Here is a 20,514-nt window from a genome sequence, read left to right on the forward strand (position 1 = left end):
TTGATGACGATATGGAACTAAATCCAGAAGTTTAAGAATGCAACTTTATTTATGCTGTGGTCATCTTCACAAGCAGAGATACCTATGTCTCATATTTTTTTTAAAGTTCTCCTCTCCTTTATTTTGATTCTTAGAAAATAGAAAGCTTTGTTTTATTTTACTTTGCTTTAAATAAACAAGCCTCAGTTTTTTCTAGACTTCACCCTTTTTTAATCATGTGGGCCCATTCACTGGATTCATGCTTGATTTGTGTCCTTTTATAAGCACAGGGAGCTCCCTATGTTGTTACGTTGGTTTCTTTCTACCAGCAATGTCAAATGGCTTCATTCTTGTGTCCCAGCTTTGCTCAGTGCTTTGTGCCTGACTAGGGCACTAGGTCAAAGATAACTTAGGTGTGAGTCTGGCTTAACAAGAAAAAGTGCTGTGATTGATAAGTGATGTCTGCCTCGAACCATGCAAGATGAATTTGCTAGCTGAGATTAGGATTTTTTTTTTTTTTTTACTTTTTTCTGCCTGACGATTTTGTAATTAACTATCAGATTTTGGTTTTAGAGGGGCTCCTTCCCTTCTCCATTGGGCTGCCTTCTAGATCTCAGGTCACTGGTATTGTCCCTAGCTTTTTTCTGAACTTTTAAAATATATTCTTACTGTGCTCTTAATAAACTCTTAAAATCCAATAATCATCTTTGCCCAAGGTTTCTTCTCTATTTAAAAAACAAAACAAAAATACCAAAAAAAAAAAAAAAACAAAACCCCAAACCCCAACTTGTTCTACCTTCTGACTCAGACTAAAAGCAGAATAGCATTTCCTCTTAATTTTCTGAGAGATAACATTGTCATCCAAGGAGATTCAGACTTATTAAATGTTCTGTTTTACCAGAATAAGATGTTCAGACATTTGGTTAGTTAGAAGTATTCGTCATGCAGGACTGCATCTCGCCTCTCCTCCACTTTGGTGATCTGCTGTACAAAACCTCCACCTCTGTTAGGTGGGGGGCCCCAGCTGTAGCTTTTCATTCTCTCCCTCCTTGATTCTCACCCACTTGCTTCTATCCTCATCCATACAGGCAGATGCTTTCTTTATGAATGAGGGACATAAGGGCTCCTGATCGTAAGTAACAGAAAATGCAAATTTACCTTAAAAGATGAGGACTTTGTTGGTTCACGTCACTGAAAAGTTCAGAATAGATCTAGTTTGAGAAACAGCAGGGTTCAAGGCTCAGACAGTATCATTACAAGTCATTCTCTCCGGCTCTGCCCATCTGGACTGGATTCATTCCTGAACTCCATGTGGAGGTCCTTGGCAGATCTAGGATAGCTGCAGCAGCCCCAGACTTACGTCATCCAAGTCAAGTCCAGCAGGAAAGAGCCAGAATCTTATCCCAAGGCTCTGAGATCTATTCTGATTAGATAGGCTTAGGTCACATTGATTCTCAAAATCCCATATTGTGGCCAGGGAATGCATGTGCTGGTTGGCACAGGCCTGGGATACATGCTTCACTTCTGAGAGCTAGACCATGGGGACTGAGAGCAAGGTAGGGGTGGATTCCCAAGTAATGTTAGGGCTGTGGGCAGAGGAAGGAGAAATGACTTGATGGGATGTGATAAACGAGGTACAGGCAACCAATATCCAGGCCACTTCCTACTATATCAATTTCTTTTCCCTTAAGTACTATCTCCTCCCGGGATTTAGTCTCTGACATCGGAAAGACCAGGGTTTAAATCCCAGCTTTCGGTACTTTCTAGCTGTGTCACTTGTGCAAATTAAGTGTGCTTTTTAAACCTCAGTTTTCCTTAGTTCATCGGATTTTTGCAAAGATTAAATTGAATGTATAAAGTGCTTACTTCGCACTTTATACCTAAGTTGCCTAAGACATAGTTGATACTCCATATTAGATACACTGGCTTCCATAGGGTTTGGTTTTACAATGTCATTGGCTCTTTTTCCTTTGCACCCTTCCAGTTTCATCGTTAATCCTCTGTTGCATTGACAGTGAATCTCCTGTGAGCAAATCACACTAACTGCCTTGACAGGATGTGCCCGTCCCGGAGCAGTGTGAGCTGTGGCTCAGCAACGCCGGGGCCCCGCAGCACTCTCCTCCTCCAGCCTCTCCCTGCGTCATTCCTTTAACCCCAGAGGGAGCTGAGCACCCTTGCTGCACCTCCTGCCTTTGTCCTCCTGTTTCCTACACAGGCTTCAGGGTCTCTTGATAAACAAGTATTCTTGAGACCCCAGCCCCGTGCTGTGAGGGGCGCCAAGCACTGCTGCCAGAGCTTGCCCTTCACCTCCTTCTGTCCGTAATTTCTTCTCCCCTATTTCCATGTTCTTCCACTTGTCAGACTTTGGATTCTGGTTTTTGATTCTCGACAGCCTCCTTGAAATCTGTCTTCTGAGTTCCTCCCATTGAACTGCTCATTTTCCTCTTGTCTAAGGATGTCTTGTCCTCTCCAGCAAGCTAAAGCACTAAGCAAGGAGGTCAGCTTGTCGTTACAGTTCACAAAACTGACAAGCAATTCAGATAGGAGGGCCTATCGGAAGACAACTTATCTCTTTTTTTCCGTTTCTAAACCTCTCTGGTCTCTGGTGTAACTATAGTCCTGTCATGAGACTGAAGGAACTTATAGTCTAGTCACCTTTGGAGTAAAATCCAGTCTCCTTAGTAGGGCTTTTGATTCCTGCCTAGATCTGGCCCCTGCAGATGCCTTTGGCTCACATCTTGTTATTCCCCATCCTCTCAGCCCCAGCCATACTCAGATTATTGAATTGGGTGCATTTGTGTGTTCATTCGTCCACTTAGTCTCTTATTCTACAGATATTTATTGAGGGCACGTTATGCGTCAGACACTGTTAAAGACACTGAGATATACAGCAGTCTTCAAGAGAGAGACAAAGTCCCATGGATTCTTGGATGAGTGTCGGAGAGGGAGACCAAAAACAGGCCAACCAATCAACAAGACGATTTTACATCATGATCTCTGCACGAAGGCAGTAAAATAGTGATGTAATAGGGAGGAACTCAGGGGCAGGGAGTAGCCACTTTTGTTTAGGTAGTCAGGGGAGGCTTCCATATGGGGAAGATGTGGAGGTAAGGCCTGATTGAAAGAAAGTTGCATAAATAAAACTTTAAAGAAGAGTGTTCTGGGCAGAAGGAATGGCAGTTACAAATGCTCTGAGGCAGGAATGAGCTCTGTTTGTTCAGGAAACAGAAAGCCTGGGGAGTTGTGGCTGAGTCAGAGTGAGCCAGGAGGAGAAGAGACTGTCCTAAGCTCTGGTAGGTAGATGGAGGTCCGTCTCATGAGGCCCACAGTCCCTGTGGGCCTTGCTCATCTGCTTCCCTGACCCTCACGCTTATTAGAACAATTCCACACATCCTCCAGGTCTTAGCCTGCATGTATTTCTTCCTTCTTTGGCCCTCAGTGTGTTAGATGCCTCTGCTTGTAGCACTCTGTCATTCCCTACGCATAGAACTTTCATGCTGAAGTTATGTTGACCTGCTTTCTCACTGTCACTCCTGCTAGACTGTAAGCTCCTTGGAAATGAGAATAGTCCTGGCACGTAGTAAACGTTCAGTTAATGGACGGGTGCGTGGATGTTTGGCTGGCTGGGCAGGTGGGTGGTTGGATTCATGAACACAACTTCTACCTGTAAGATGTTCAGATAAGGACTTGGGGTGTCTGAGAGCAGTCCGAGCACTGTTGTGGGATTGATGGTAGGGAATCAGCCTGCTCAGAAGTGGCCCACACGTTTCTGGCTACCTGCATTCTCTTCAGAGAATGGGATCTTTGGCCTTTTAAACCCTGATCACTTTGGGTAAAGTGTGGCAGGACAAGACCTGAGGTTGGACAAGCCCTTTGGACCCTTGATGGAAGTAATTTATAGACATGTTTTCAGCCCAGGTGCAGGGCTTTGGAGTTGGGTCAGATGATCCAGGGCAAGTTGCTTAACCTCTCTGAGCTTCACGTTCATTATCTATAATGAAAGAATGATATCTCTAGCTTTGTGCAATGATAAGAAGAGATAATATATTTAAATTGCTTAGCTCAGGGTTTTGCAGTTAGTAAATGCTCACCGTAATCCCTATCTTTCAATAGAGACAATTTATTGCAAGTAATCTGGTGCTCATGTGAGTGCCCTCAGCCTCTCTGGGCTTGACAGTACTGACCTTGCAGTTTGCTGTAGTGATTAGAGATGGACTACGTCAGGTTTCTGGCACACAGTAGGACCCAGCATATAATAACCAAGAATTGGCCACAAAAAGTGAATGACCCAGTCTGTAACTGCTCCAGAGAGACGAAAAGTGAGTGAGCTTGGTGCATGCCAGAACTCCAGACTAGCTCAGGTTGGGCTGTAACAGATGAGTATTACTTACCCAGGTAGAAGAAAGAGGAAAGGATTCTCCGGGCAGGAATGAACAAAGTGAGGAGACCTGGCAGCTGTTATACATCTTTCCTTTCTTCTTTGGTTTGTCAGGTCCTTACTTAAAACTTCACAAGGGACTTTGCCAATAGCTACTCTGCTGAGGCAAGTGATGGCCTCAGCCTGGCAGTCTGGTGTTTCATTTATCCTTCAGCCTCACTCTTCCCTGGGGCAGGACAGGCCCTCTTATTGTTTATTTAGAGCAGAGCAGGAAAGGCAGCCAGTTCTTTTTCCCCATCCCAGGGGAACTGCCCTATTTAACTCTGGGGAAGAGAATAAACCAACTCCTGCCTCCATTTTTCTCCAACCATTTCCTTCCTCAAGTCTAGGAACTAATTCAAGTGAGGAAGCCTGCCTTCGGGCTCCCTAGAGACTCTGGTCCCATTCCCTTCAGCCTTTTATACAAGTCTGTGGACTGCCCAGGGTGAGTTCTAGCTTTTGAGCCTAGGATGGGTTCTAGCTTTTGAGCCCAGGGTGGATTCTAGCTTTTGAGCCCAGGGTGGATTCTAGCTTTTGAGCCCACTGTCCCCCTAAGCCTCAGAGTCGGTGCTCAGGAACTTCTGCCACCTGACCTGGCTCAGACCAAACTCTCCGAGGGTATCAGTGGCCTGAGCCTTGTTCTTTGGCTATTATTTTGGTCATTTAGGTGTGGTGAGTAGGGAGGGATCCTCCAGTGGGATTGCAACAGAAGGACTGTGTCTGCCAACAGAACAAGGTCCAGCCAAGCCCCTACAGGTGCTTCCTTTTCTCACTCAAGTCTCTGAATGAGATTTCAGGGGTATGTGTGTGTGTGTGTGTTTAACATTAAAATAGAAGTAAACATTATTCCTTATTTCCAGGTGAGATAAAGGGTTTGGAGGCAGAATGAAATGATATTCTGTGTATAACTGCTTCGTATGATCTGTGAACGTCCAAGTTCTTGGGAAGGACAAGAATAAGATAAAAGTATCCTCAGTCTGAGATACGTGCTCTTCCCGCTTGTAGGGGAAAACAGGATTTTCTCTAAGCAGACATAAAGCATTGCTGTGATGTGCTGAAAATGGTGGGTGGTGGGGGGCGGGTGGGCAGTCTCTGCTAGTGATGGGCTTAGCCCCTTGTATCAGTTAGGGGTTACATTTGGTTGCCGGTAATAAAACAGCCCAATTTAGGATGGCATAATCAAATTGGGTTTTAGTTTTCTCACTAACAAGAATCCAGAGTTAGTTAGTTCGGGCTAATATAGTAGCTCCATGATGCTATTGGGGACCTGGGCTCTTTCTCACTTTCTACCCAGGTTTTGGCAGGTGGCTTTCATTCTCCAGTTTGTCACCTTCCAATCCAGCATAGAGTCTAAATTCCAAGCAGGAAGAAGGGAAGGGCTAAGCCAGCTAAGCATTCCTTCTTTTAAAGGCTTTCCTGGAAGACCCATCCAGCAATTTCTGCATACGTCTTATTGGCCAGATTTATGTTACATGCTCAGCCCCAAGGGAGGTTAGGAAATGTAAGTTTTTTATTGAGTACATTGCCACTTTGAAAAAATTGCGTCAGGGAAGAAGGAGAAAATAGATACTGGAAGCCAATACATTTGTATTTAAAAGCGTGCTATATGCCAGACCCCGTGCTGTGCTCTTTCTGTGCATTGTCTCCTTTAATCCTCACAACAGCCCAGGGAGGCGGCGATTGCTGTCCCCATTTTGCAGATGAGGAACCTGAGACCAGAGAGGTCCGGGAGTTGCCCAAGGTCACCCAGCTTCTATAGGCTGAAGCCAGCCCTTGAATCCAGCTCTGACTGACTCTAATCCTATGCCCTCTGGGTTTGTCAAGCTTGAGAAGTGACACAAGTGACCAAAATGGTCACCAAATGTCAGGAATTCCCTGTGTTTTTGAATAGTCAGTGATTCCAGATGCTCACAACGATAGTATGACCTGCACAAGAAAGGCTTGGGTCATCTTAGCTGAGCATCTATGCCCTGCACGGCCAACTTCTCTGAATGACACTGTCACTGACAGCAAGGGGTACTTCATTCTTACCCAGCCCTGTGCTAAATCAAGCTCTGCAAATCTGTTTTGTGGTTGGACTCCTAATTTGAGAAGTCATGTGTTACATTGGTGGGAATGTGAGGAGACAGGGAGAAGACCAAAAAACACTTTTGTCTTAAATCCTGTAACTTTGTAAGTTAAATGTTTAAATCAGGTAAGGTGGGGGAGTCAGGAACATTCCCTTCACCTTTCTTACCTGCAGCCATCGCCTGAACATTTTGGGCACAAAGGCATCTTATCTGAGGTAAGTCCCAGCAGCTGTGCAAATAGAAGCTGTTCATAACCCCAAGGCTTAAAGTCTAGAAAGCTGCCAGGTGGCAAGCAGACTGCCATTGTTTTAGCCACCCTCTCTTTTAGCCATCCTTTAAAGTTTTGTTTTGCAGTAAATGCTGGTGTCAGTCTGAGAAAAGGATTTCTCTTTCTCAATCAACTTTCTTTTCAGGACATATTGGCATGTATTGGAATGTGTACACTCATATGTACACACACAGTAAGGACTAAGATTTGTAGTTATAAGTTAGCTCCAGGGTTGGAAAAGACTGGCAAACTCCATGATTTGGGGTCAGCTTATGCGAACAATATTAAATGTGGTTACCATGATTAAATCAGGCTTTGTCTGGCTTTGACAGCAGAGGCTATTTTCTCTGCTACTTTCTTATATCCCTTAGTGCCCATCCTGGTGGGGATATATAGGTTCTCAGTAACTACATGGAAGTTGATTGATAAAGAAAGAAAAATCCCCGTGACGGTTCAGTTGAGACATTTTACCCACAACCCCCAGGTTCTGAAGTTAAAGAAATCCTCTTATTTAATTTTTAAATTTATTTTATTGAAGTTTAGTTGATTTACAATGTGTTAATTTCTACTGTACAGCAGTGATTCATTTATACATATACACATTCTTTTTCATATTCTTTTCCATTATGGTTTATCACAGGATATTGAATATAGTTCCCTGTGCTATATAGTAGGACCTTGTTGTTTATCCATTCTATGTATAATAGTCTGCATCTGCTAATCCCAGACTCCCAAATGATCCCCACTCCCCTGCAACCATGTCTGTTCTCTATGTCTGTGGGTCTGTTTCATAGATAAGTTCATTTGTGTCATATTTTAGATTCCGCATATAAGTGATGGTATTTATCTTGCTCTTTCTGAATTACTTCACTTAGTATGATATTCTCTAGGTCCATCCATGTCATTGCAAATGGCATTATTTTATTCTTTTTAATGGCCAAGTAATGTTTAATTGTACTTATGTACCACATCTCTTTATCATTCCTCTGTCGACTGAAGAAACCCTCTTTTCCCTTCAATTCTAATGTCATCCATTTAGGTGCATATTTGTTTCACTACATGGCTTTTACGACAAGGTACTGTTTATCTTTGCGGTGGGAATAACAAGGAGGTACAGTTACTTCTGTCTAACAATTGGAGTAACCAGGTTATAAAGCTTCGGTGACTTGGCTGCGGTGTGACCCAGAGGGCAGCCAGTGCTTTAGTCTTTTAGACAGCAGCTTTAGCACACCCCTTCCCCCAAGAGTGGTTTTGTGAATTTGAGAAATAGTGGAGAAGATAAAGGCCAACTTAGACGACTTGAAGGTTGGGGTTACACTGATGTGGTGATGGAGGATTAAAGGAAGAAAAAAAAGACAAAGTTAAAACCTGTAATGTGTACGTTGTGGAACAGAGTTATCCCTTTAAATACTTTACAGTAAGAATTACTTTTTCTTTTCTTTTTTAAAAAAAATTAATTAATGTATTTATTGGCTGCATTGGGTCTTTGTTACTGTGTGCAGGCTTCCTCTAGTTGTGGCGAGCAGGGGCTACTCTTTGTTGCAGTGCTCAGGCTTCTCATAGTGGTGGCTTCTCTTGTTGTGGAACATGGACTCTAGGCCCTTGGGCTTCAGGAGTTGCAGCATGTGGGCTCAGTAGTTGTGGCACACGGGCTTAGTTGCTCCATGGCACATGGGATCTTCCCAGACCAGAGATTCAACTTGTGTCTCCTGCATTGGCAGGCGGATTCTTAACTACTGCACCACCAGGGAAGTCCCAAGAATTGATTTTTTCTTAAAGTTTAGGCCCCTGAATATTTCCCATATGTTCCTACTACTCAAACTTATAGACCCACTGGACTTGGAATGGAAGTGTCTTTAGACATCACCATCTAAATATGTCATTATAAAATAATGTAATAGGACTCCTTCTACTAGTAACAGAGACCAACTTCAGACTAGCTTAAGTGAGGAACAGAATTTATTGATGCACAACCAAAAAGTCCAAGGATATATCTGGTTTACATATGGCTAGGAGTTCAGGCCAAGTCTTTAAGATTCTATTTCTCTCCATCTGCTTTCCTTGGTGTTAGTTTCATTCTCAAGTAGCTACTTCCCATGTAGTTGTGGCAGCTCAAGACCAGCTCCAACCAAAGTCATAGAGCTAACTCTGATTAGCCTGGATTGGGTGACGTGTCAGCCTCTGAGCCGGTCACTGAGACATTGGACCCTCAGCTCCAGAGCGACTTGTAGAGTCAGCGGCACCTAAACCACGAGGACTGAGAGTGGGGGAGGGTGATCCCCAAATGAAAATTGAAACGCTGTTGGAAGAAGAAGGGGTGGGAGATGAGGGGAAAGATGTCCGCTAGTGATGGATAGAAGGAGGTCTGAAGAAGCATTTTTTTTTCACAAAACTTTGAGTTTTCATGGAAAAGTCATGAGTACATGGACATGAGATGTGAGATTGTTTTTCTCAGTTTCCATGCCTAAGTGCAGGCCAACAGTTAGGCCCACACACGCTAAGAAGCAGACCTATGTTATGGTTTGCATTTTCACTTTATATTGACATTTTAACCAGCTCGCTAACTGATTCTGCCCTGAGTGTGTTCTGATTATTGGTAGCTAAAGTTCTGAGGATGTGGCAAGGACACCTGAGGTCTGGTCATTGAGATGTAAATGCAGCAGCATTTCGGTTGTTTGTTCTCCTGTTGAAATGCAGAGACCTCATGCTTGGTCATTTTAAGGAGTTATGGATGTCTAGGCCAGGACCTTTTTACCAAGGAGTACAAGTCAATTGGCTGCCTATCCAAGGGTCCCTGGTAATTTTTCTGGTCCTTCTGAGCTAGGCTGGAGTGTGTTCCCCTGCCACCCCAATCTAAATTCTGGTAAGCTTATGGAGCTGCTGCTGTGTCCCCAGTACCAAGTAATGAGGATGCAGACGTAACTAGGACCCAAGGAGGCGGGGAGAAAGGCCGCTTCCAGTGGGAGATGGGCCACCCTCCTCTATGCCCCAGAAGCTCTTTAGCTGCAGTTCACATCCTCAGCTGTCACCCCCACCTTGTTCTCCTTTCCAGTTTCCAGATTTGCATGTGTGCAGACCATGGACACGTATATGGAGAGGCAGCAGAAGGCAGTGGCTACAGCACGTGGGCTCTGCAGTCTGCCTGGGATTAAGCTCTGGTGCTTCTCTTTCCCAGCAGTATGATCTTGGGCAAATCGTTTATCTTCTCTGTGCCTGTTTCCTTATCTCTGAAATCTGACTAGTAATATTTCAAAGAATTGTTAGGTCAGTGTTCTTGCGTTCCTGTTTGATTAGTTCCCTGACAAGATAGATAAGTGGTCATAGAAAGAGATTACTGTGCCAATTCTCTACTCACCATCTTAGAAGGATGTTAATTATGCTGCTAGTTGTACTTAGGGCTGTGGTGGATGCCAGTGGGAGAGCCTCAGCAGCCTTCTATTCAAGTTGACCTGCCCCAGACAGACAGGTGGACAAACAGCAAAAGGGAAAGGCATGAGACTAGCACATGTACCAGTTATTTGTTCAGTGGTATTTATAGAGCTCCTTTTCTGTGCCGTCATTGCACAGAAGTTCTGCGCATACAATGAATGGCCAGTTGGGCCTCTGGCCTGAAGGAACTCATAGTCTGCTTGGGCGCTAGATGAGTAAACACATAGTTATGGTCCAGTGTGTTTAGTGTCACAGTGGAGTCAGCTAAGATCCTGATCTAAACTGGGTGTGTGGGTGTGGTGGCTTCTTGGAGGGGGTGATGTTTAAGCCAAATCTTGGAGGAGTAGAAATTAGGCCAGCAGAGTGAGGGACTAGATATGAAAGGGGTTCCAGGCAGAGGGAAGAGTCCATGCAAAGGCCTGAAGGTAATTGGAGTATAAAGTGTGTCCTTTGGGGAGTCTTGGCTGGGGTTCCAGTCTGGATTGGGCTGAACATGCTGCTATTGTTGCAGGGACATGGAGAAGGTGGAGCGGCAGGCGGTCCCCCAGGCCAACCACACAGATCCCTGTCGAGAATGTGGCCACGTGGGACCCGGACATGCAAGGGACTGTCCTCATCGCAGCTACGAGGATTCCTACGGATTTGAGAAGCAGGAGCAGGAGGACGACCGGTGCCGCTCCCAGAGGGACCCACTGGAGGGCAAGCGGGACAGGAGCAAGGCCAGGTCCCCGTACCCGCCAGCCGAAGAGGATGCCTTGTTTGTGGATTTACCCAGTGGCCCGAGAGGCCAGCAGGCTCAGCCCCAACGGGCAGAGAGGAACGGTATGCTGCCTGCCTCTTCTGGCCCAGGAGAGCAGAATGGGACTGGCGGGTACCAGCGGGCCTTTCCTTCCAGGACCAACCTGGAGAAGCACAGCCAAAGGAAAAGCAGCCTGGCCCAGGTGGAGCAGTGGGCAAAGGGCCAGAAGGGGGACGGCAGGAGGTCAGTAACGGACTCAGGATCCGCTGCTACTAATGAGCATGATAACGTCCTAATAGGAGCTGTCACTTACCCAGCACGTGGCTGGGCACGTGCTGGCCTTCAGCTCTCTACCCCCGTTATCTCCATAAATCCCTGCAACAACATTGCAAGGAGGTGTGATAGCCTCAATTTATAAACAAAGAAATTGGGTCTTGGAGAAGTGAGGGAACCTGCCCAGGGCACACAGATAAATGGCAAAGGCAGAGTTTTGGCTGGGTTTGTGAGCCTCTCAAGCTTATCGAGATTATATCAGGGGTGGGGGTTCCCCATTCCCCAGGGAGCATGTCTGGAGACTGTCAGCATGTAGATAGTAACTGATATTCTCCTCTTACTTAGCTACTTCTCTGTATCCGGGAGATGTTTGTAGCAACTTGAGTAAATACAGATGCATTTTTAATTCCAGGCATGTAGAGAAGTGCTCAGGCACTGTTGACATTAGGCTTTATTATACCTGTTCCTTCAAGAAGTGGTTTTAATTATTTAGAGGGCGTGCATCTCTTGCTATTTGCAAAGCATGTCTGTATTTTATTGTAGTTTTGGGTTAATTAGGACACATTTACGAACGTGAAGAATTCAGGGTCACTCAGCTTCCCCGTTGTGCCTAGAAGCCACCGTGTGCTGTCTTCACTGTGAAGGCAGCGAATCCCCCTCGCCATCCTCAGGCTTCTAAAACAAACCATGGGCTGGAGACAAGCTAGCAAAGTCGTGGTGCATTCAGAAGGCCAGCCCAGCGCTGGAGGAGCCGCAGTGGATGGATCAGTGCTCAGGCCAAGTCTGCCACAGGCCTGATACGCATGCTCTAACATGCCACTCTCCATTCTTTCTGTTGTGAGACCCAGACTTTCCACTGTGGGCTCTGGAGGCAGTGGTGCTCCAAGGGGCATAGCCTAGGCCGCTTCTTAGGTGGGCAGGGGTGTTGTGCACATGTGGGTGTTGTATGCGTGTGTGGGTTGTATATCTTCTGGTCCAGGTGGGCTGTTGTGAGGTTAGAGAGTGAAGAGCTCACAGTGGAAACTCCCTTAGCAGTTGGTAGACATTGTTGTGGGTCAGACTAGGAGAAGGAAGGCCCTCTGTGCTGTAGCTAAGATACCTTCCTATTTCCTCCTGGGACAGGCCAGGTGTCCGTTCTGTTTGGTCAGATTTTGTGTCTTATTGAAAACAGCTACTGCCCAGCGACACATAAGAGGGAAGCTGCTACTGGTGCTGTTGGGCTAGGCAAACCCGCTAGGAGGTAGTTCTAAGTGACCTTACTGCTGAATGAGATTGGAAAGCTGGCAGGGGTTGTATTGTTCAGGTCCTCGTACTCCAAGGTAAGAAATTTGGATTTTATTTGAAAAAGCAATGGGGGGAACCACTGGAAGCTTTTAAACAGATAAATGATGTGATCTGATTCACAAAGAAGATAAGCACCTAGGAAAGAGGCTTTTGCAGTAGTCCACCATGGTGAAGTGGAAATAGAAAGAAGTAGATTTGAGGTATATTTTGGAGGTTGAAACAGAAAAGCTTATCAATGAATTGGATGTGCAGGATGAGAGAAAGAGAGGAACAAGGATGACCTCTTAAATTTTGACTTGAACAACCGGGTGGTTTCTGAGATGGAAAGGCTTAGGAACAAGTTTTGGGGGCAAATTGGGGTTTCCATTTGGGCGACATTAAGTTTGAGGAACCTATTAGCTATCCAGCAGGGGAGATGTCAGGAAGGCGCTTGGATATGGACTGTGGTGTGTGGGTTTGACATCTGATTGGACATACTGATTGGTGCATAAGTGGTATCCCATCACTTGGATGTGAGCAACAGAAGAGGGTTCCAGTAGAGGAGACAGTGTGTCACAGAGAAGCTATTCATGATAAGTTAGCTGTTTCCTCTTATACGTATTGATAACAACTCTTTGGAACTGAAGTCAGTATGGGGCTGACTAGGGCAGGTAAAAGCAGGAGAAACCAGAAATAGAAGCAGATAGGAAGGGCATGGGTTTAGCCCTGATAAGCCTATATTTCCTACTGAAGAGTCTGAGTTTAATCTTGAAGGCCCATGAAAGCCATTGATGGACTTAAAATAGGAGCATGGCATGATAGTTTCTAATATTTAGGATGGTGGTTCAAAGGGTGTTGGCAGGGAAGGGGCATCAGGATACCTGGGGAGATTTTTCAGACTCGATAGTCCTTACCTCATCCCATTTCTAACACAGCAGGTCTGTGTATATGGTGAAGAAATTTCCCAGGTGATTCCAACATACCCCACCCAAAATGAGAATGGCCGTTTTAATTACACCTTGTTTAAAAAACTTTTTTATTAAAGTAATACCTGTATATGGTTTTAAGAATTAAAGTAGTATGACACCCTCCATCCCTATTCCTGATTCCAGCACCTTTGAGGCAACCACTTTCAATTCTTTTAGTAGTTTTCCATATTTATCTCTGTATTTCCGAATAGTACTTACACTGCTGTTTCTTGATTTTTCAGTATAAGTTAGCTGTCAACATTCTAGTCTAGAAGGTAAAGATTTAAGTCTCTTATTCCCCCCCCACCTTTCCTTTCCAAAGGCACACTTAACCTTATCCCAGCTTCATAATATAGTTATAGCATAATTTTTGTTTAGATCACTAGTCAGTTTTTACATTACTATATAAAATATAATTATTCATAGCTGGACTATATAGTATATTATAATTAAATTTCACTTACACTATTTTTTATTTTCTGGTATTAATAATTTTCATGCTTATAGTTTGCTTAGTTTTCTCTGTACTGATTCCTAATTCATCACCAAATTCATAGCTAAATGTGTAACTCTCCCTTTGCTCAGTGCCCTCAAATAATTAGTAATCTACTTACAAGGTAAAAAATCCAAATAATACCAATGGGTAAATACTGAAAATGTGTCCTCCTATTTTTTATTTCAGAAACCTAGACCTACTCCCCAAAGACCAACCACATTGTTCAAAACAAACAAAACAAAATCCATATTCTTCATCTTGCTTTGGTTCACTTAATATATCAATAAATATATGTATAGATACAGATATTTTAATATATCTTGGCTATCTTTCTATGTCAGCACATATAGACATATATTACTAATTTGAAATGGTGTAGATTGTATGCATCTACAGGGATCTTTATACCATTTCCCTATTGATGGACAATTAGGTTGGTTATAAACATTTGCTATTACAAACTGCTGCAGTGAATATCTGTTCCCAATTGTCTTTGCAGACAAGTGCAGGTATACTTGAAGAATGGATTACTTGAAGTTGAATGACTAGGTCAGAGGATATATGTGATTTTAATCTTGATAGATATTATAAAATTGACCTTCAACAATGCTGTTTCAGTTTATACCCCACCAAAAGTGTCCGTTTCCCCACCTGCATGTTGTCACTGAAAACTACTATTTTAGGTTAACTGCTTGCTCTGGTGACCATATAGAAGATGGTTAAATGGAGAAGAGTCTGGAAAGAACATGATCAAGAATGAGGTGGTCATATTTTGGGTAGGAGGCAAGGAAGACCTAAACAAAAGCAGTGAAGATGTTGAGGATTGTGAGGAGGGAGGAGATGGATAGGGTTAGGAACATAGATGTTGAGATTGGATAGGTATAGGGCTTGGTAAACTGATTTATCCAGGGCTGGAAGGTGAGGAGGGCCACAGGTGAAGTTGAGGTTAACATTCAAGTTTGATTTGGTTAGTAGGGAGATGTGGTGCTGTGCACAAGATATGAGCATGGGAGAGAGGAATGAGCTTGAAGAGGAATGTGGTACCTGTGGAGTGGCCAGGTGGAGATGGGAGTAGGTTATAGGGAATATGGGTCCAGGTTAGGGAGAGATTTGAAAGTCATTGCCCCAGAGGTGGTAACTGGTGCTCTAGCAGTAGTCAAGATCACGCAGGGTTGAATGCTTGGAGCAGTAGTTCTTAATCCTGGCTGCACAATTTGGTCATTTGAGGCCCTGTCCAAGAGATTTTGCTTTATTTGGTCTGGGGCAAGGTCAGGATCTGTTTTAAAAGCTCCCTAGGTGACACTTGTTCATGAGAGAGGTTTGACATTTACTGAGGCCTGGGTCCCATGCCGGGAAATCTGATTGTAATGATCCACATTTCAGCCTGGACATCAGGGGTTTTCAAAACACCCCCTACCCTTGGTGATTCTAACATGCAATCAGGGTTGAGAATAACTAGTTTAAAGGGAACAATAGCAGAGGGCCAAAGGCAGAACCCTGAGGATCTCCAGCCTAAGGCGGTGGGCGAAAGCAGAGTCTGCGAGAAGAAGTCTAGCAGGAGACGGAGGAGGAAAACTGGAGTGTGGTGAGGGGAGTTTCATTTGGAAAGGAGTCCAGTTGGCAGCAGGAGACTGCTCCCCGGGTGTGGTGCCTTCTGAGGAGGCTGGGCACCACTGAAGGAGAATCTGGGACCTCAGGGTCTCTGCTGGTCTTATGTTCAGTGGCAAAGGCCTTTGGTTCCACTGAGCTTCTTGATGTGCTTAGATGGGTAGACCTTCTTAATAGAGCCAGAATTTTGAAATTAAGTCAGAAGGCAGAATAATGGGAGGGGAAGGCAGAAGGCAACCAGAAAGAAGGCATGGCCAGTGAGAAACCCTTTGTGGCAGGGGTGCAGAAAGGACTTTCAAAAGCTGTGCAGCTGATATAAGTTATAAGTTATATAAATTATAAATTGTGGTTGTGAAATGTCTCTACATAACTGGCAGCCGCAGACCTACATTATTCTGCTACACATAATGGGGGCCGGGGGCAAATCAGGGAGCTAAAGGATGAGAAGTCAACTGCAAGGAGATAAAGGTGGTTGGGGAAGGCGTTGGGCTGTCCCTGGGATGTTGGGGTGGGGGGAGTTCGAGCCATTCTTATCTAAGGGGGACATTAGGTCTGTAGATGAAAGTCTGTTGGCCTTGGAGGTCATTGAGCACTCAGTGAGAGGAATCGCAGTCTAGTGGTAAAAGCAGTTCTCAGTGGTCTGAAAAGTATATGTGAGGGATTGAAGGTGACCCTTTGAGAAGAAAGCTGTCAGCCTCTGAGTAAGCAGAGTGCTCAATCTCTGTTCATTCACTTGTATCTGGGAAGGACTGCATATTGCGTATCAGAGTTATCTTTTTTTTTTTTCCTTAAAGATGTGTTTGTAATCTCTTACAGTCAAGTAATAAGTAGATCTGGCTGCTTCATAAAGGAACCTCCTCCGGTTGGAAATATAGACGAGGGATATCCCTGCTCCGTGTATGACTGAGACTGTGCTAATCTCATTAGATGGAGCGCATTAGACGTTGAAAGGAAGGTTATTAGAACTGTAATATGATCTCATATTTGCAGCTCTAGACCACACAAGGAGTTATTTCTGTTTCTTCAGTACTTGGAGATGTATATTATATTTCACTGTATTAAACTCCTTTAGAATGATGGTATGCAAGGACAGACTGATACACCCTTAGAATCTTACCACATCCTGTGAGGTTTTGAAATGCTAGCCTTCCATTTTTTCCCTGGTGTTTAAAGTAAAGTAATGCATACTTGTGAAATAAAATGGCAGGGGTGGGTGTAGAGTCAGGGATGCAAACATTACCACGAGGACCAGAGTAAAACGTGAAAGTCCTGCACAGTCAGTGTGCAAGCTTGGGTGAGGACTACCTGCTGCATAAGTAATTGGTTATCAAAATTGATTTCACGTTTTGATATGACCATTTAATAGGGGCTGTGTCAGAATATATAGGTGCCTTTTGGAACAGGGTGGCCCCCATGGCACAGAGTGGGTTATGAGGGCAAGAGACCTTGAGGCCTCGTTTTGGGTAAGGCTGGGGTTGGGGCCCAGCAAATAGATCTGCTCTTAGGACAGAGCTGCTCTGGGTGCTCCTGCCCGCTTGCAGGGGGACCTTCACCTCATTCTACAAGCCCACCTCCTGTGTCCCTCCCTCCACCAGTTGTTAGTTACCATGATTTGGCCTCTGGCACCAGGACTCATCATTGCACGGGGGTCTTTGGGGTCACCCCCAAATGGCCAGCACTGGGGGGGGTTGGTGAGCAGTGCACGAACAGAGGGCACAGGCTATAGGATGAGCTGAGGGCTTTGGGGCACCGCCTCGTAGCCAGGGGGTGGGGGGTGGGCTCTGACCACCTGGACACCACAGGCAGGCATGGAGAGTGAGCTGCAGAGCCAGACTGAAGGGGGGTATGGCGGGAGCATGGCTGGACGTGCTTTGCAGTTTGCATTTTACTTCAGGCAGAGTGAACAATGGGTAGTAAAGTCATGAACTCCCCGGGGGAAGCCCCCAGACTGGTTTCTGCCACTGCCACCACCACTGTTTGCGGGTTCAGGCACTGCCCCTTCCTCAGAGACACATTCCCCTCTGACTCTGGAAATCCACAGCAGACCCTGCCACCTGGTGGCAAGGAGACAAGCCGGACAAGTCTGGGCTGAAGAGATCTTCCAGTTACCTCCCATAATTGCAAAGGTGACAATAAAAAGGGAGAAGAAAGCCACCATTTTTGAATGACAAATGCTTCTGATCCTCACAACAATCTAGTAAGTAGTTCTTAGCAGCAGCATTTTACAGTAAGGAGAGTGATGCGATGAGTTTAAAAGCAATTAGAACAGCACTTCTCAAACGTCAGCCACCTGGAGGGCTTGTTAAACCACAGGTGGCTGGCCCCGCCCCCAGGGTTTCTGATTTGGGGTGGGGCCTGATAACCTGCGTTTCTAACAAGTTCCCAGGGGCTGCTGATGCTGCTGGGCTACACTTAGGACAAGGTCCGGCATGTGGTAAGCGCTATATAAAGGTTTGTTAGATAAAATTGATAGAGACAGAGTCAGGATTCCAACCCCGGCTTGACTCCAGAACTTGTCCTTTTTACGTCCTGCTGCCTCTCAGGTTAGACTTTTAAGGTTTATTAAAACTGTAGTTGGCCCTTGCTGAACTTTGCCTTCAGAAGAAAAGATGGCTGGTTGGTAGTAGTTTTCACGATCCTATCCAGCTTTTGTGTGCCGGAGTATCTGTTGAAGGGCTGGTTATGCGTCAGGGCTTTCTCAGACCGTGGACGACACTGCAGAATGTGAGACACAGTTCCTGTCCCCCAAGGATTTACAGCTTACAAGTAGGAAAAGGTTACATCAATATATAGGACCTTGTAAAAATTACAGACTGTACAGTAACTAGGTCAGCGCAGGGCAGGAACCCTGAGTGCTGTGGTGTTGCAGAAGGCCTCCGTGGGAAAGGCATGGGACAGTGTCCTGGGGAATGAGTGAGATTTGGTGATGGGGCAGGGTGAGCCCACACAGGTAGGGGAAGGAGGAATAGTGTTATGAGAATAAGGAGGGAGAAGCAGGAAGGGAGAACCCACTGGTGAAGGTACCACCTGCGTATCAGGCAAGGAGCCTGCGTTCTCTTCCTGTCTCATTTATTCTTCAGGACAGCCTTAGGTAGTTCTGTCCTCATGTTATAGGTAGGGAAGCTGAGGCTGAGAGCAGTCAGGTAAGCCGCTTAAGGTCACACAGCCGGTGGATTCAACCCTAGGTCAGACTTCCTCTGCTTTTTCTACTGCAAAAAGTTGTCCAAGTGTGTAGAAGGCCCGGCAAGATTGGGGTGAGGCCTTCACACTCAGGCTCCAGCAAGTGCAGGGGTGCACCTGAGAGGGGGGTGTCTCCTTAAATGTTGTGCCCTTGACACCCAGCTTGCCCCAATTTGATCCTGGCCCGGGTAGGAGGAAAAGTGAGAAAACAGCAGGAAGGGAAGGTGGGTTGAGGTCAGGTGCTAGAGAGCTGTGAGTATGAGGAGAAGGGGTTTAGATTTTACTTCCTAAACAGTAGGAAGCCATTGATGGTTTTGGAGCACAGGAGAGATTGTATCCAAGCAGTTAACTGTGTACAGCATGGAAACTAGTTAGGAAGGTCTCAGAGTTGTCTGGGTGGAGGTAGTTAATCAGTATCTGGACTAGAGTAATAGGAAAAGAAAGGAACTGATACCAACCAGTTCCTTTAAGAACCTCCAGAACTTGGTGCTGGGAGAAGCATCTCAGTAACTGGGAAAATTGTGAGGCATTTCCTTAGAGATTTGCACACCCATTGAAAGAGCTGAGTGACGACAAGAGAGAGAGAGGCAGGTTTAATCACGCTGCACTTGAAGTGGGGCAGCCAAGTTGGCCTGGTAGGGGGGTTGACAGTCCAAGGTTGATGGAGAAAGTGGTTTGGAATCCTCTGCAAAGGGAAGAAGTGACTGAAGTCCTGGGTGTCTGCGTTGATTGTTCTCTGGGGTTCTTACAGGGCTCCCTCAGGGACCTGACTTTGTGGCTTTGCCTTGCTATGTTTCCAGAAGCCCAGTGGACCCCTCACTGGGCCTTTTACCATCCTCTCCTCTCTCCTCAGCCTGCCGTTGGACCAAACTCTCCCTCGCCAGGGTCCCAGCCAGTCCCTGTCCTTCCCAGAAAACTACCAGACCCTTCCCAAGAGCAGCCGACACCCCTCGGGGGGCTCTTCGCCCCCTCCCCGCAACCTGCCGAGCGACTACAAGTACGCGCAGGACCGAGCCAGCCACCTGAAGATGTCAAGCGAGGAGCGCCGGGCGTACCGGAACGGCACCGTTTGGCAGCTGTACGAGTGGCAGCAGCGCCAGCAGTTCCGGCACGGCAGCCCCACGGCGCCCATGTGTGCCGGCTCCCCGGAGTTCACCGACCAGGGCCGGAGCAGGAGCATGTTAGAGGTGCCCCGCTCCATCTCTGTGCCTCCGTCTCCCTCGGACATCCCTCCCCCGGGACCCCCGAGGGCCTTCCCACCCCGGCGGCCACACACGCCTGCAGAGAGGGTCACTGTGAAGCCACCGGACCAGAGGAGGAGTGTGGACATCTCACTGGGGGGTTCTCCCAGGAAGGCTTGGGGCCACGCCACCAAGGTGAGACTGCGGAGGCCCTGCCGGGCTGCTGGGACCCAGCAGGAGGGCGCTGGGAGCCTCATATGGTTTGAACACAAATTTGAGCAATATGGGGTAATGATAAGTAACACTTACACAGTACTGGACTTCAGTGCTGGGTACAGCACTAAGGCCTTTAATTCGTACAACAGCCCTATGAGGTAGGTGCTATTATTTCCGGTTTGCCCTGTTATCTGAAGATAGAGTGTTCCTATGAAACCTTTCATAAGCCACAATGGCATAAAGCCAAGAAGCAATTACCTTTTTTTTGTAAGAGCGAAAATCCCCTTTGGATTTTGGTTATCAAAAACAAGTACTAAAGGTAAGGTCTTTTGCAAAATCGAAGTGGCATAAAGCGAACTTTCATAAAGCCGGGGATACCCATGTGCCCATTTCACATGTGAGAACTCAGGCATTCAGAGATGAAGTTA

General features: G+C 45.9%; 1 protein-coding gene across 10 annotated transcripts in view; it reads left to right on the forward strand.

Moving 5' to 3' along the window:
- The window catches only part of PLEKHA7 (pleckstrin homology domain containing A7), a 208,820-nt gene that overhangs the window by 148,944 nt on the left and 39,362 nt on the right, over positions 1-20,514 (forward strand). For all 10 annotated transcript variants that reach the window (XM_057750068.1, XM_057750073.1, XM_057750072.1 and 7 more), the window contains 2 exons: positions 10,674-11,144; positions 19,543-20,065. In XM_057750068.1, the coding sequence (XP_057606051.1) occupies positions 10,674-11,144; positions 19,543-20,065 (994 nt within the window). The remainder of the gene's footprint in view (positions 1-10,673; positions 11,145-19,542; positions 20,066-20,514) is intronic.

Source organism: Hippopotamus amphibius, chromosome 9, assembly GCF_030028045.1.
Source record: "Hippopotamus amphibius kiboko isolate mHipAmp2 chromosome 9, mHipAmp2.hap2, whole genome shotgun sequence".
Lineage (NCBI taxonomy): Eukaryota > Metazoa > Chordata > Mammalia > Artiodactyla > Hippopotamidae > Hippopotamus > Hippopotamus amphibius.